Genomic DNA, 14,116 nt, shown 5'->3' on the forward strand with positions numbered 1-14,116 from the left:
ACAAGGAGCTAAAGATGCATGATGAGAATCCCATTATTCAAATCTGTGTAACACTGTAACAGAATGCAAAACCACATGACCTTATCAACAGACAGGGTAGATCATGTAAATGGTGCTCGAACATGTAAAGTTGGTGGTAATGGATGTGTTTATGAATATGAAAATGACCATATAATATTAACAATGATTATTATTATTGTTTCATATGTGAGAGTGTCACTGTCAGCCCTTTATTTCCCCTTATAATACACCTGATCTTAGGTCGCTCTTCCATTCAATCATTTGTTCCTGTGTGATTTTAAACCAGAGAAAACAAGAGACTTTATCCCAGCGAGAAGAGAAGAAAAGGCACAATCTCTTGTATTTCCAGGCTTAACTATTGTGACAGTGGAAAATGGTAAGCAGTTTAGAATATTGCCAAACAAAAGAGCTTTTAATCAAAGTGCATACCAGACCCTGCGGAGTGTAAAACACTCCCTCATCAAAAGGCCTATTATACACTTACTCACATCAAAGGCCTCCATGTTTCTTAATTGCCAGATTCTTTTCTTATTCAATTATGTGATGCTTATGTTTTTATAAAGCTGATACAAAAAAGAGCTTGGGTAACCGAATCAAAGGGGCTTAATTTATCATCTCTGTACAGCAATGTGTGTTCACTACAACAATGTACATATGTGTAAATGCATTTTCTGCGAGTGTGTCTGGCACTTCGCCAGCCCTCCGGATACCGAGATGATGCAAAGCACGAGTGTTTCGGGAGAAATTAAACAGTGTAAAACTAGCAGGTTTAGATAAAGCAATCACATTACCGACACACTTGAAAAGAACACATTATTTTGTACTTGAGAGTGTCGAGCTTTATTGCTGACACCCCAAATAGAAAGTTGTATATACTGTATAAGTGCATAGGGTCTAGGAGTTTTTCTCCGACTTTATTGTTATCTAACCACAACATAATCAGCATCTTCTAAGTCCGTGTGTGCCGCTCAGACAGACACTAAAGTCCCCGTGCAGAATTGCAAAATAAGCTGGGTGTAAATATGTAATTGCCAGTGCTTATTCTGAGATCTGAAATATTAGGGAGCAATATGGATCGCATTAAAATCCTGGTTGTTAGGGGTATCGGTTACACTGAAGACATGCAGGAAAATGTGCACTGTCTGCGAATCTGGCGGAGATGGAGTGGGTGAGATGAGGGGGGAGATAGGAGCAGGAGAGGGTGAGGAAATGGAGAGGAAGAGACAGAGAGGAAGAGGAGAGTAAGATGAAAATCTCTTAATGTCTTTCTGAGAACATAGACACATTATTTAAATCTCCATCACTTTTTAATGTAAATCTGATCAGGCTCCGCGCTGGACGAAGGAGGGGAGAAGTGAAGTAGAGGCAGAAAATGGAGACACACACACTGATAGACACAGAGAGCGGGTTTATAATATAACATTGTTAGGATTGAAAGCTGGATGTCACCATCTCAATTCACACTTTCTCTGTTATAGAACACAAACGCACACAAAACACTTTTAAAATGATATCAGCTGTCCTTTGCCTTAATGAAAAAACACTTACTCGGGCTGGCTGTGGAATATTTTCTGTCAGTGTGTGTGTGTGTGTGTGTGTGTGTGTGTTGGTATGTATGGGTGCATTTGTAAGTTTGTATGTGCGTGTGTGTGCATGTGTGTGTTTGTGTGGAATCTGATATCTGCCTCAGGCCCCATGGCCCTGGTCTGTCTGCATCCGAAAAGCAAACTCTGCAATTATGATGACCGCCCTGTCCTTTTCATTTCCCATCTCCGTCTCTCTCTTTCTCTCCCTCTGTCTGTCTGTCTGTCTGTCTCGGGCTCTCACACTCTCTTTCCACCTCTTTGTCTTTATTTTTCTCTCTCTTTGACCTGTCTGTCTCACCCCTGAAAGGTAAAGATATTTGCAATTTTGAAACAAGCAATACCAGGCTTGATTGCACCTCGAGCTCCTGTATAAAGTCTTCTTGCACTTGAAACTTACAGAATTACTTGTGCATCACATTTCCTTAAAATTTTTTGCTTTTCAGATTTTTTTATTTTTTTCGACCTTAGTCAGATAAGTAGTTTATTGTGTTTGTGGTATTTTAGTTAAACATCAACAATAATGTAAATTCAGAAGCAGAAAACAATTCTTTTTGACATGATATTTTCATACATGGTGTCCTGTTGACAGATTTTAAGTCACTCAGCAAAACCTATATTCTAAAGACATTTTTTGCATAATTTTTCCAACTTACTCTGAGGCCTAAAATACATATTATATGTGGCGGTGAAAAGCACCCAGATAAATTTACTTAATTACTGTCCTATAATTTTCATTTAATGCTGTTGCATACTTCTCCTCCATTAGATTACAGGGAAATGTTGTACTTTTTATGTCACTGCATTTATTTGACATTAAAAGTTAATCGTTACATTGCAGATTAAGATTTTTAAAACCTGTAATGAGTGTATAAAATAAAATGCATCACTATACAGTAGATTAAATTAAACAGCAGTGTAAAGTACATCATCTCAACAAGCTATAACATTAAAATTGTGCAGTTTTAATAATTTTATAATATTAAATGTAACGCTGCTGATTTTGTCTGCATAAAGAGTGCTTTTTTTAAATTTAAATATTGCTGCTGATACCTAATACATTTGCTTAAGTGTGTTTTTTTTAATTTAAGAAATTTAATGAAATGTTTTTATATTGTGTTTCCACTTTTACGCAACTAAAGGAAATACATTTTTCTTCCTCCACTGGTTACCTGCCCTCCCTCCTTCTTTGTGTTTTTCTCAGCATGCTCAGTGTTTCTCTGCAGCCTCGACATGACTCCTTGTCAGGTCTGAGTGAGTGATTAACTCATTGAAGTGCTTACTAATTAATATGTTTCATTAATTACCGTCATTAATGCTGTGTTTACTAACATGGCCTGCTGTAGCCTTAATGCGTCACTGGATGGAAATGTCAGCAGGTATTTAACCGAGGCCTGGCCTTTACTCCTTTTATGTGCGGTGTGTGTGTGTGTGTGTGTGTGTGTGTGTGTGTGTGTGTGTGTGTGTGGTGCTCCTGATGTCCGTGTTAAGAGTATCAGCACGTATGTGCCTCATTCTCCATGTTTCTCATCTGGAAAATCATCCCATGTCCTTCCTTCACCTTTCCCATATCTGCCCCTGCAATTGCTTGATTTGTAACTTGATTTCAGGAAAGGGAAAACCTGTAGATTATCCAGCTTTCATTAGGGGGGAAAAACCCAGTCCGTGTCAGAGAAAGAAGAAATCAATTTAATACAGACTTAACTGGAGGAAATTGCATATTCTGCCTGTACTGTATGTGCTGAACAGGCACTTTCTCTTCCTCACCAGAGACCTGCCTCCCTATTAATTGCAGTGTGTGTGCATGTCAGTGAGTAAGTGGATGTGTATGTGCGCGTGCATTTGTTTGTTTGTGTGTGTTTGTGTTTGTTATGTGTGGAGTGTGTGCATTCATTTGTGTGTTAGGTGCATGAATGCATGTTTCTTGACTGTGTATTCGGTCTCTTTGTCTGTGTGTGGAGGTCAATTCTCAGACCTGTGGTAGGGCACCCAGCCAGATGTGTCTGTTTCTTTATTTGCGCTGTGCATGTGCGTTCAGCGCACGTGGTGTGTGTCCATATTTCTTTTGTTGGTGTACGGCGCGTGCATAAGCACAGGCGCATGTGACTTAGCCAGGTGGAGAGGAGATTGGTTGGTATTTATGAACAAACGTCATAATTGTGACAGGATGATATACGAGCAGTGCCTTCCACAGTTTCCCCCCTCCTTCCTTTTCTCTTTTTCTTTTCGCTAAAAATATATATCTATGATAAAATACAGTCTTAAAAGCTGATGACCAATTTAGTGTGGCGTGTTGCGGACAAGGTCATAGAGATCTGAGTTCCTCTGTGTTCCTCCCTCCGAGGCCTGTTCTAATCTACAGAGCAAGAAGAGGGGCTCAAAGTCATTTCTCTAATTGCTTTTATAAGGTGCCCTTTTCACATGGTGTCTTCCCTGCTCATTCACTTTCACCGCCATTATACCTTACCTCCGCACCTGCTGGTTAAAATACAGTCATGTAACATCGCTTTATATTGATATCAGGTATTCAGAGGGAGCATTAGAAACCACTTTACCTATAGAAATAGCACACTTTTCTGTCTTCCCCTTCTCACTCTTTTACCGTCCCTCTCCATGCCTGAGGTGTTAACCGGGGGCTGTAGGGTAAATGTTCTGTAGATATGGGGGTACTTTTGATTTCTTAAGTGTCATCCCTGCATTGGTGATCTATAAGGGGAGCTGAGGTGGTGAGGGGGCAGCAGGAGGTGAGTGAAGATGGAAACGGGGGTTAAAGTGTGAGAGGGAAGGCTGAGAAGGATAAGGGGAGAGGGGGATGAGATTGAGCCTAGTGCATTAAGACAGTGTATTATTTGGCGGTTCCACTTGCTTGCGTCCATTAGGGGTGGCTGCTATGCTATTAAAGGGGTCAGCGAAGTGTGTGTACCTGAGTGTGCGTGTGTGAGTATGCCTACATGTGTGTGTTTTAAGAGTTAGTAGAGTGGTCCAGTGTCTTATTGAACAGGATGGGGCTCCCCTGCTCTAATACCTCTTCATTTTATTGGATTGGATGGCCCCAGTTATAATTGTATTAGGGCTCTTCCCCCTCCATCGCTTCACTCTGTCTCCACAGCAGTGACCACATGTCATTCCCCAACACACGTGGAAAACACAGAGAGAGGTGAGGAAAACCTCTGCAGAGGCCAACTTCCGTCACTCGCACAACACTTTGGCTCTCCATACTTGCTCTTAGCTCCCTTCTTCCCTTCTTCCCTTCCACATAGTGAAAGTCGAAAAGGTCATTGTCGTGTTACAGACAGCTGTTCTCTTTGGTGATGGCTGGAAGTGGGGGTGGAAGGTGAGAGAAGGCGGCAGGAGTGGAGGTGCTGAGGGATCTGATGCCCACATCATGGTGACCTTGCTGCTCTCTGTCCCACAGTTGCTCTTTTGTGGATGCGCAGTCATGAAGATGGACACAGTCGCTGCACTTTCTAGTTTTCAAGCTGTAAAGCTTATTTACACGCGTGTTTCATTCATAATTAGCCTTTTGCATTGAGATGGAGCGATAGGTTGTGTGTAGCTGGGGGCGGTGAGCTCTGTCACCCCGAGCCGAGCTCTGTGGTGTTGCACACTCAGCGATTACTCCGGAGTTAACCAGAGAGGCTTCGCTGCCTCTCACTTTTCCTTCGCCCTTGAAGAGACCAGGAGTTGTCAGGGTCCTCATAAAAACCCTGAACGATTGCGTCCGTGCGTTCTTCCTCTCTTTTTCTACCCTTTTTTTCCTCTTCTCCTTCCAAAACCTGGCCATCTGTCTAATTGTTCACCTCCATCGCTTTAATGCTTTTTACATGCTTTTTCCCCCCTCTTTCCAGGCAATAAACTTTATTTTCTTCGCAAGACTTCAATCTGCAGGGGGAGGGTAGACGGGCAGGCAGGCTGCTCACCTTCTCCCTGCTGGATTTGCTCCAGTGGCCCCCCTTCAACCCCCCTCTATCCTCCCTCTGGTCTCCCATTACTCCATCTCTCCTTCCCTTTCCCCCCCTGTCTCTAGAGAAGGGGATATGTGTTCGTCAAGCTGACACCTGCTCTCATCTTCTCTGCTGGTCATACAGTCATGGAGGGCTACCCTGTTGCGGAGGCCTTATACTGACCTGTTAATTACCACACTGCTCCCTGCTCTGACCTTGTTTGGAAGTAACGTCTCATTTTTCTTGCTGTAAAATTCAATTCTCCATTTCATATGAGCGACTGATTCCCGCACATTAATACCATAAAGTTTTCTCATCATATTGCACATCTCACACTTGTAAGAATTGGTGACAGATATTTCATTCACAGCTACTATGTAAAAGTGGTGAGGAGTGTGAATGCTGCACATACAAGTCATTAAATTAGACAGTTGTCTCCTCTCACCTGTGATTACTGCTGTGTGCAGATCATATAAGCAGGTACCCTATAATCATACCTATAATAGCCATAATCAGCCCTTTAATGCTTTGTAATAGCATCCATATAACGGTATAGAGTAGCATCAAGAGAATAATTCAGGCATAGATAATGGCGTGATAGCGTGGTTTTACCCTTGAGTCACAACACTGAATTTGTTGTGTGTGTGTGTGTGGGGGTGTGCGTGTGCCTGTGTATGCATGTATAAATACACCCCGGGGCAGTTAAGGTGTCTGTAAAATGCCTGAAGAATCACATTTCCATCAGAAGGCGCTCTTAACCCTTTCTTGTTTTCTTTGTGCTCACTGCTCCATGGAGCGTCCTTGCTGTGAGTGTCATGTACACTTAGCTCTGCAGAGACAGACACACAGAGGAAAGACATTCCCATATGACGCCCACAGACTGGAGATCAGATCAGGGGAAAAGGATGACAGGGGAGCAGCAGCAGCAGTGGTGCTGATGCTGGTGGTGGTGGATGGAGAACGGAACGCTGAACGCTGTTCCGGGGTGTAATGTGAGCTGACAGCGTTCCTTAGGGATGGCGGGCAGGACGAAGGGGAGAGGTAGTATCAGGAATACCTGGTGCCACTGAAGCTAGAGCCCAGCTGGGAGCAATATCTCACTCTTATTCCCTCTCCAACATGAGGGATGAGTCTAATGGAGCGTCAGTCCGAACGGAACACCTCAGTTCACGCTGCACACTCTCGCACACTGCGGCCTGCGTGAACTCATGTGTTTTAGGGAGATTGAACCTGGTTTGTCTGTTGAGGGGAACTGTGCTGATAAAGATGTAGAAGAGAGCAAGACAGGGGGAGAGTCTAAGTTGACACGCTTTATCACAGACAAAAAAAACATGGTGGCACGCTGTTATTAAAGAGATGTGCTCCTTTAGGCCTGCGTGCGTCTCTGCTGAGGCCTTTGCCCCGCAGCAGAGCGCTACAGTGGGACGGAGAGGATGATGGATATTTAGCCCGTCTTCCTCAGTGTGTAAATGCAGCTATGCATTCACTTCTTAAGTCATTTATCTTTCCCTTCTCCTCTTCTATCCTCACCCTGTCTCCTAACATATGGCGGAAGATGAGCCACACATACACACACACACGCACACACGCACGTGCTGAGAACACGCAGTCAAAAGCTATGGAGTTCTTCAGGAGTGTTTAGACAGAACTATGACTTCATGTCATCGCTCTTCTCACATAGTTTTTCCCGGTCTGAATGAAAGTAATAGTCCAGGTGAAGAATTTTGGTTAAATAGCCCAAAGTCACAAATGACAAATTAGCAGATTTGCTTCAGATGGCTTTACAGTCTGTGCCATGTATGCCATCCTTTATCCTTACACCCTTGATTTGGAGACAGGGAAAACTCCCCCAAAAAAGTTTTAATTAGGAAAAAAGATCAAGAAGAGCACGGACGGACAGATGTTTTTACCATTCACACATATGGAGAGCCTTAGATCCTTATTGTTGCCAGGGAGACCTGTTAAATCACACAGGGTGTAACAGCACACCTTTTTTTCCTATCATGTGAACCTGAAATTTGTGATGACTCTTCCTTTTTTTTGAAGGAAGTGACAGTGACGATAACTATGGTGGCTTGTAAAAAACATATAAACAAACTAATGATGGTGATACTGTTGCTTCTTGCCGTTACAATTGTACTTTTGTGTTTCCTGTCTTCACAGCACAAAGCAAGAGTAGAAGCCATGATGTGCGACCTGGCCTCTCTCCGCAGTGTCAAGGAGTTTGCTGAGTCTTACAAGGCAAAGAAACTGTGAGTATTAACCAAAATCTAAGCTAGATTTTTCTCTCTGCCATTCTTTCAATTGTTTACCTAAGTTTTAGTAGGAGAGTAGAGGTGAAATCTCTTGAGATGAACCAAAATCTAAACCTGCAAAACACCGGGTCAGTGCGTGTCGCTATGACTTGTGCTGAAGTTTGCTTTTAAGTTTTGAAATTGCTCTATGCAATGTTGCAATGATGTGTTTGGGCTGCAAACAGGGTTAGCCTGGTCTCTTCAATATCCTAGATAGCTGTTTTAAAAATACTTGCTTTGAATAACCTTTTGGATCCATTTGGATGTAAAAGACCATCAGAAGATAGGAGAGGCTCCGCTGGGAAGAGACAGGGGCAGAGCTGCTCTTAAATCAAACATATGGCAGCACGCCCAACTAACAAATCAAGACACTGTCGCTCAGTTATTCAAAGCCAACTTAAGTAGCCATCAGTCGCATTTCAACTGTCAGATTTTTTTTAATTCTACCTACTCAGAAAGAGAGAAAGAAATGGAAATAGGGGAATAAAAACACAAATAACTAAGAAGCAATGAGGATTCTCATTCAGGCCGATCACTGTATTCACCACCATGACTTCCCCCATACACTACACTTAAAGGACATTCAAACTGTTACTGATGGACACCATATGGACAAGGCCCCAGGAGTAAGTGTGTGTATTTGTGTCGATTTGCTTGACATTGGTGGAAACAGACTACCAGACTTTATGACACTTATTTTGTGGTGGTCAGCTTTTACCGCATGTGTCTTGCGTCCCGTGGTCGGTCGCACAGTTGCTATTTTGGGGTCATGTATTCTGTCATCCATACTGCTCATCCACCCGCAGGTGTCTAGGCAGGAGAGTGTGTGTGTGTGTGTGTGTGTGTGTGTGTGTGTGTGTGAGGGTGTTGGTGTCAGGGGAGCCCCTTGGGGAGAGGCAGGGCAGTCATTGCCCGTAGCAGCCCTGGGGCAGGGTATGGCCATCCAGGACACGTGTCTTGGGTCACAGCCAAACCTCACAGTGGCTTCCCTCTCCCTGCCTCCTATAGCTCCCTCCCATCTCTTACATATATCCCTCCCATCCACTCTGAAGTATATTAACCTCCCTTTAAGCCTACTGTCCCCTGAACCTCTCTTCTGGTTTTGTTTTTTTTACATATCCCTTTTTGCAATTTGTTTATCTGCATCAGCCGTTCTCTCTCTTTCTCCTTCTCTCATGTTGTCTCTCAGTCTTTCTCTGTCTCTCTCTCGCTCTCTCTACCTCAGTATTTTGGCAAGGTTGTATTTCTTCATTAGCTGTGCTGTTGGGGGGGGGAGTGGGGGAGTCCCAGGGGACGTCAGAGTACATTAATTCTCATCAGAAGGCGAACAGAGCAGAGTGGAGGCTGGGAGCTCTGAGCTGTGAATGGCACTGGGCAGCTGTCTGAGTCTACCACCACTCTATTACTGCACGTATGTCTTCAGGCATAACACACATAGGAGCGCGCGCACGCAATACGCACATACATGTGCATACATGCACGGACACGCAGACGTGCTCACACGCAGTTTTGTAAACACACAGAGACAAACACACTCATACACACACGCACAATAATGCTCCTGCAGCGTGTCATTGACAGGTGAAATGTAATCAGAGTCTTTTTCTTTTCCTTCTCTCGTTTCTCACTCCCTTGCTTTTAAGTGCTTTAGTCAGTGGCTTTCACGCTGCTTTGTGTTCCATTGACCCCGATTCTGCTTTAATTGCCTGTCCTTTGAAATGAAATTACCTGGATATTGATATTGTTGAATGCAGTGCAATTTCATTGGGATGTAATTGATGGAGGACAGCGTTGACAGAATGCCCCTAATACAATTTCTACTGAACGGTCGGTAATTAACACATGCAATTTCTTTTCACCTGTGATTTTTTTAAACTGCATTTATCCTGGTCTAATTTCAAGCATATTATTTGTAGCAGGTGGTCTGTGTGAATGCACGCAGGCCAGATCACATTAGAGTTTGCATCAAGGTGACCGTAACTCTGTCAGATTGTTGGGTGTCTTTGCACACTTAACAGGTATGTGCAGAGTGTAGAGCTGCACCATTTAGTGATTGTTAACAATTGGTAGGTTGATCGACAGAAAAAACAACAACTCTTTTGATAATCAATTAAATGTTAAAGTAATTTTTCAGGCAAAAATAGCAGAAAATGCTGCTTTTAGCCTCGAAAAGATTAGCATTAGCATTAGATATGCAGGAGAAAGATTTCCTGCATTTCTCTGTTTATATCATTTCAAACTTAGTATCTTTGGATTTAAAGGAATACTTCATCCACAAAATGACCATTTATATATGAATTAGTCATGCTGTGTTACCTTGAAATTGTGAATAAAAAATTTTCCTTGTATGCTTCAATGGAAAATGGCGATCACACTGATTTATGGATTGACTGGGGCCACCGTTGCAATGGCAAAAGCAAAACTATATCAAAACATCTGTTTACAAACTCTCACACAACTCATGCAGTATTATCCAAGTCTCATTTATCCAGTCGTATGCTCAGTACTTCCCAAACACATGCATTTTTGCTAAAAAACTTTAGTACTGGAGTCTGGCTTTGAAGAGTGTACATAAGTTTCACCTTCAGTTCAGTTGTAAATATGAATGTTTTAGCAAAAATGCATTGGTTTGGGAAATACTGAGCATACGACAGGATAAATGAGACAACTGCACGAGTTGTATGAGAGTTCGTAAACTAATGTTTTCATATTGTTTTGCTGTTGTTAAACATGGTCCTCAAACAATCAATATGTTCGCCGTTTTTTATGGCATGTTGGCAAGCTTTCTTCACAGGTTAAAAGTAACACGACATGAGTAATTGATTCACAAATGTTCATTTTGCAGGTGAAGTATTCCTTTAAGACACTGTGATGGACATTTTCTGACATTTTATAGACCAAACGACTAACCGAGAAAATACGCTGCAGATTAATCGATAATGAAAATAATCATTAGTTGCAGCCCTCGATGAGCGGTGTGCACATATCCATATGTTTGTTGCCAGTGCCAGTTTTCCTGTTGCCAATAAAGTGCAGTGTTAATGACCAGTAGTCTGAGCCCAGCTCACACAGGCAATCTCTTCCTGCTGGCCCACATTATCATAGAGGTCAGGGGTCATACCCAGGGGGGTTATTTAAAGTAAATATATAAACTGATGTCTCCCTATTTGGTAGTTAACACCCTCGTTTGACCAGCGCTGAGATTGCACAGTGCACACAGTGTTGTGTGAGGTCTTAATGTGGAAAGAGGGACTGTGGTACGCGGCAATAGGCCTATTAAAGACATTCATTAGACCTGCGCTTATGAGAGAGGGACTAACTGGTGGGCAGTTGAATTAACAGGCCTTTTACATTACAAGCAGACTCACCAGAGGACCATCTGAGCTGCGTGGGGGAAATCGCTCTACCGGCCAGAGAAAAGTTGGTTATTGGAGTTTTTTGATCACAAATTTATGATATGGTTTGAGTGTCATGCTGTTTTTTTTCTATAGTGTAAGGTCACAAAAACGGACACACATGTAAATCCTAAAGAGGTGTAACTGACATAAGGATTAGTTTTAAACAACAGCTACAATGAAAGGTTGGAAAGTTAGGTCAAGAGTTCATGCTTGTGGTGTTATTGTGCAGCTTCGAGTCAGTACATCAGTAACAGACCCGAGAGTTTTGCCTTGTATAGCACAATGTTACTGTACTTCACGCTCTATTAGACAGGGGAACACTGGGCCAAAAACAACCAACGTGTTTTGTTTTTTATTTCAGAGCAGTACTTGACATTACAGCAACTGTGGTGTTTTACTCCTCTATCTTGTTTTATCAGGTGTAAGTGAAGGTCACAGAGGTCATTTATTCACCTTTTTTTCCCCCCCTACTGCACAATTATGTTAGGCGTCCTTACCTTTTTATATTTTGGGTGGAAATGTTACTATCTCACTGCTAGTGTGTGCTCTGTTGATAATGTGCTGAGGTCGGCATTCTTTAAGTTGACTTGTGACTAGGTTTGTGCTCTTTAATGAACCTTGTGTGTTCGGAGGCCTGAAGGTGATCGTACAGTACACTCCTATGTAATAGCATGGGATGGCTCATTATAGCAAGGCATAACAATTCACACATTAATTTTCCAGCATCCAGTTTTTAATTAATCCAGTAGGCAGTCTTAAACACAGGGTACACAAATTGCCTTCGGCCTCATAATTAATTCTAATGGAAGAAATTAAAAATTGGTGGGGTGTGTTTGGATTGTTCGGCTGTGTTACTGTGGTTTCAAGCTCGCTGGAGCGACGCTGTCACCGACAAGGATCTCTCACTGCCCTGACCAATCCAGCAATCTCCATTCAGTGGCACGCGAGCAGGGAGTGTTACTCACTCGCCCACACGAAGTCTGCAAGAATGGAAATGTGTTGCGTGTCTGCATTAAAGCCTTTTTTTTTTTTTTTTTTATTGGCCCCTGAATTAAGCCAGTTGTTTTTTATATCATGCCTTGTGAGTGTATTTCCTTTGATCTGCTCTCTTCTGCCCAGCCTTTTCCGAGTCGATGTGTTGGTGGGTTTGGTTACTCAGAGTAGTTACACAGAGCCTGTATCAACACCCATTACTTCCACCACCCTTGTGTGTTGAAACCGTTTGAGATTGCTTTTCAATGTGTTGTTGCTCTTGGATTCCAGCCAGCTGTATTCAGTATCTACAGTACCTGTCAAGCCATGGGGACTTGCACTGGAAACCTCTGTATCATATCAGCGTTACTGATGCTCTGTCTCTGAAGACCTCTAAAGTCTACCACACTGTGGAATAAGACACCCTGTTTCCTTTCTCTGCCTTTGCTTCTCACTATTCCATCTTCTTTTTTTATTCCTCCTCCCTGTCTCTCCTTACCTCCTCTTTGGCCGAATATGGAATGAAAATCCCCTTTTTATGCATCTGTGTCGTCTTTGTTTTCACTTATAATCAATAAACAATCAAACTTGTTTAATTTTCCGCCCTCTCCCTCCCCTCAGGCCCATTCACATTCTGGTGTGTAATGCAGCAGTGTGCACTCAGCCCTGGAGCTTGACGGAGGATGGCCTGGAGTCCACCTTCCAGATCTGCCATCTAGGTCACTTCCTGCTCGTACAGTGCCTACAGGACGTGCTGCGCCGCTCGGCCCCCGCCCGTGTTGTGGTGGTATCTTCCGAGTCCCACAGGTAAAGACAGTAAACCAGGCATTTTAACAAAAGTATTAGTTTATTTACATGGTCTCAGGAGAAGACTACTTAATGAAGCTTATAGAATTTAAAATTAAATGGGTTTTTTTTGTTTGTTTAGTTTAAATAAATAATAAGCAATACCTGTGCATTTTTTTTTAGATAGAATGATCCTCGTCCTTCTTAATAAAGATGTGCAAAGAAAATATACATTTCTTTTCACAGGTAATTCATGCAGAACTGGTTTTGTGCAACATATATAAGAAAAGTAATAATGCAAGACAAATTCCAAAATGTAATTAGCCAATCTTTTGGCCACATTCTATGTGGTTACATTAAAGGTATACAATGCAGGATTTTCCTAAAAAGACAATGTATAGACTCATACAAATGTAATCCCTCTCAATCATCACTTATGTCCCACTAGAAGTGTGTGGCAGCGCATTTATCTATAGATATTTATCTCTGCCTGCATATTTATTTTTTATTATTATTTTGTGAAGTTCAGGATGTTTATGGAGATGAGATGAGGTTGGGACTTTATAAAAGGTAGCAACCAGGTGTCAGACTGGCACTAAGCAGCTCGCATCCAAGAGGAAGCTATGAAAATCATAGACACAGTGCTGAAAAAATGCCAGTAAAGTGAGGTGAAATGCAAAGTGGTCAAAGCTGGGGTTGGCTTTCACTTTTACCTTTGCGGGTGATACTGTTTACAAATAGTAGCGCACAATTCCTGCCAAGTATACCTTCAAATTAACTTTATATCAGTTATGATTTAATCTTATTTTCTCCTTTTCAGAATAGGTCATCTTGGGTATTTTTTGATAATGAGACATGGTTCACTAAACAACAAAAATTTGTCTAGGCTGGGCTGGTTAGTACAACATATTAAAGCCTCACCACTTCATTCATTTTCTGTAACTGCTTATCCTGTTAGTGGTCGCAGGGGGGCTGGAGTCTATCCCAGCTGACATTGAGCAAGAGGCAGGGTACACCCTGGACAGGACAGACTATCACAGGGCTGACACATAGAGACAGACAACCATTCAAACTCACATTCACGCCTACTGCAAATTAAGAGTCACCAATTAACCTGG

General features: G+C 42.4%; 1 protein-coding gene across 1 annotated transcript in view; it reads left to right on the plus strand.

The window, feature by feature from the left end:
* Positions 1-14,116, plus strand: part of wwox (WW domain containing oxidoreductase) — a 160,735-nt gene that overhangs the window by 37,070 nt on the left and 109,549 nt on the right. Inside the window, exons 7-8 of the mRNA XM_049574621.1 lie at positions 7,712-7,800; positions 12,834-13,019. Coding sequence (XP_049430578.1) covers positions 7,712-7,800; positions 12,834-13,019 — 275 coding nt within the window. The remainder of the gene's footprint in view (positions 1-7,711; positions 7,801-12,833; positions 13,020-14,116) is intronic.

This window comes from Epinephelus fuscoguttatus, linkage group LG4, assembly GCF_011397635.1.
Source record: "Epinephelus fuscoguttatus linkage group LG4, E.fuscoguttatus.final_Chr_v1".
Lineage (NCBI taxonomy): Eukaryota > Metazoa > Chordata > Actinopteri > Perciformes > Serranidae > Epinephelus > Epinephelus fuscoguttatus.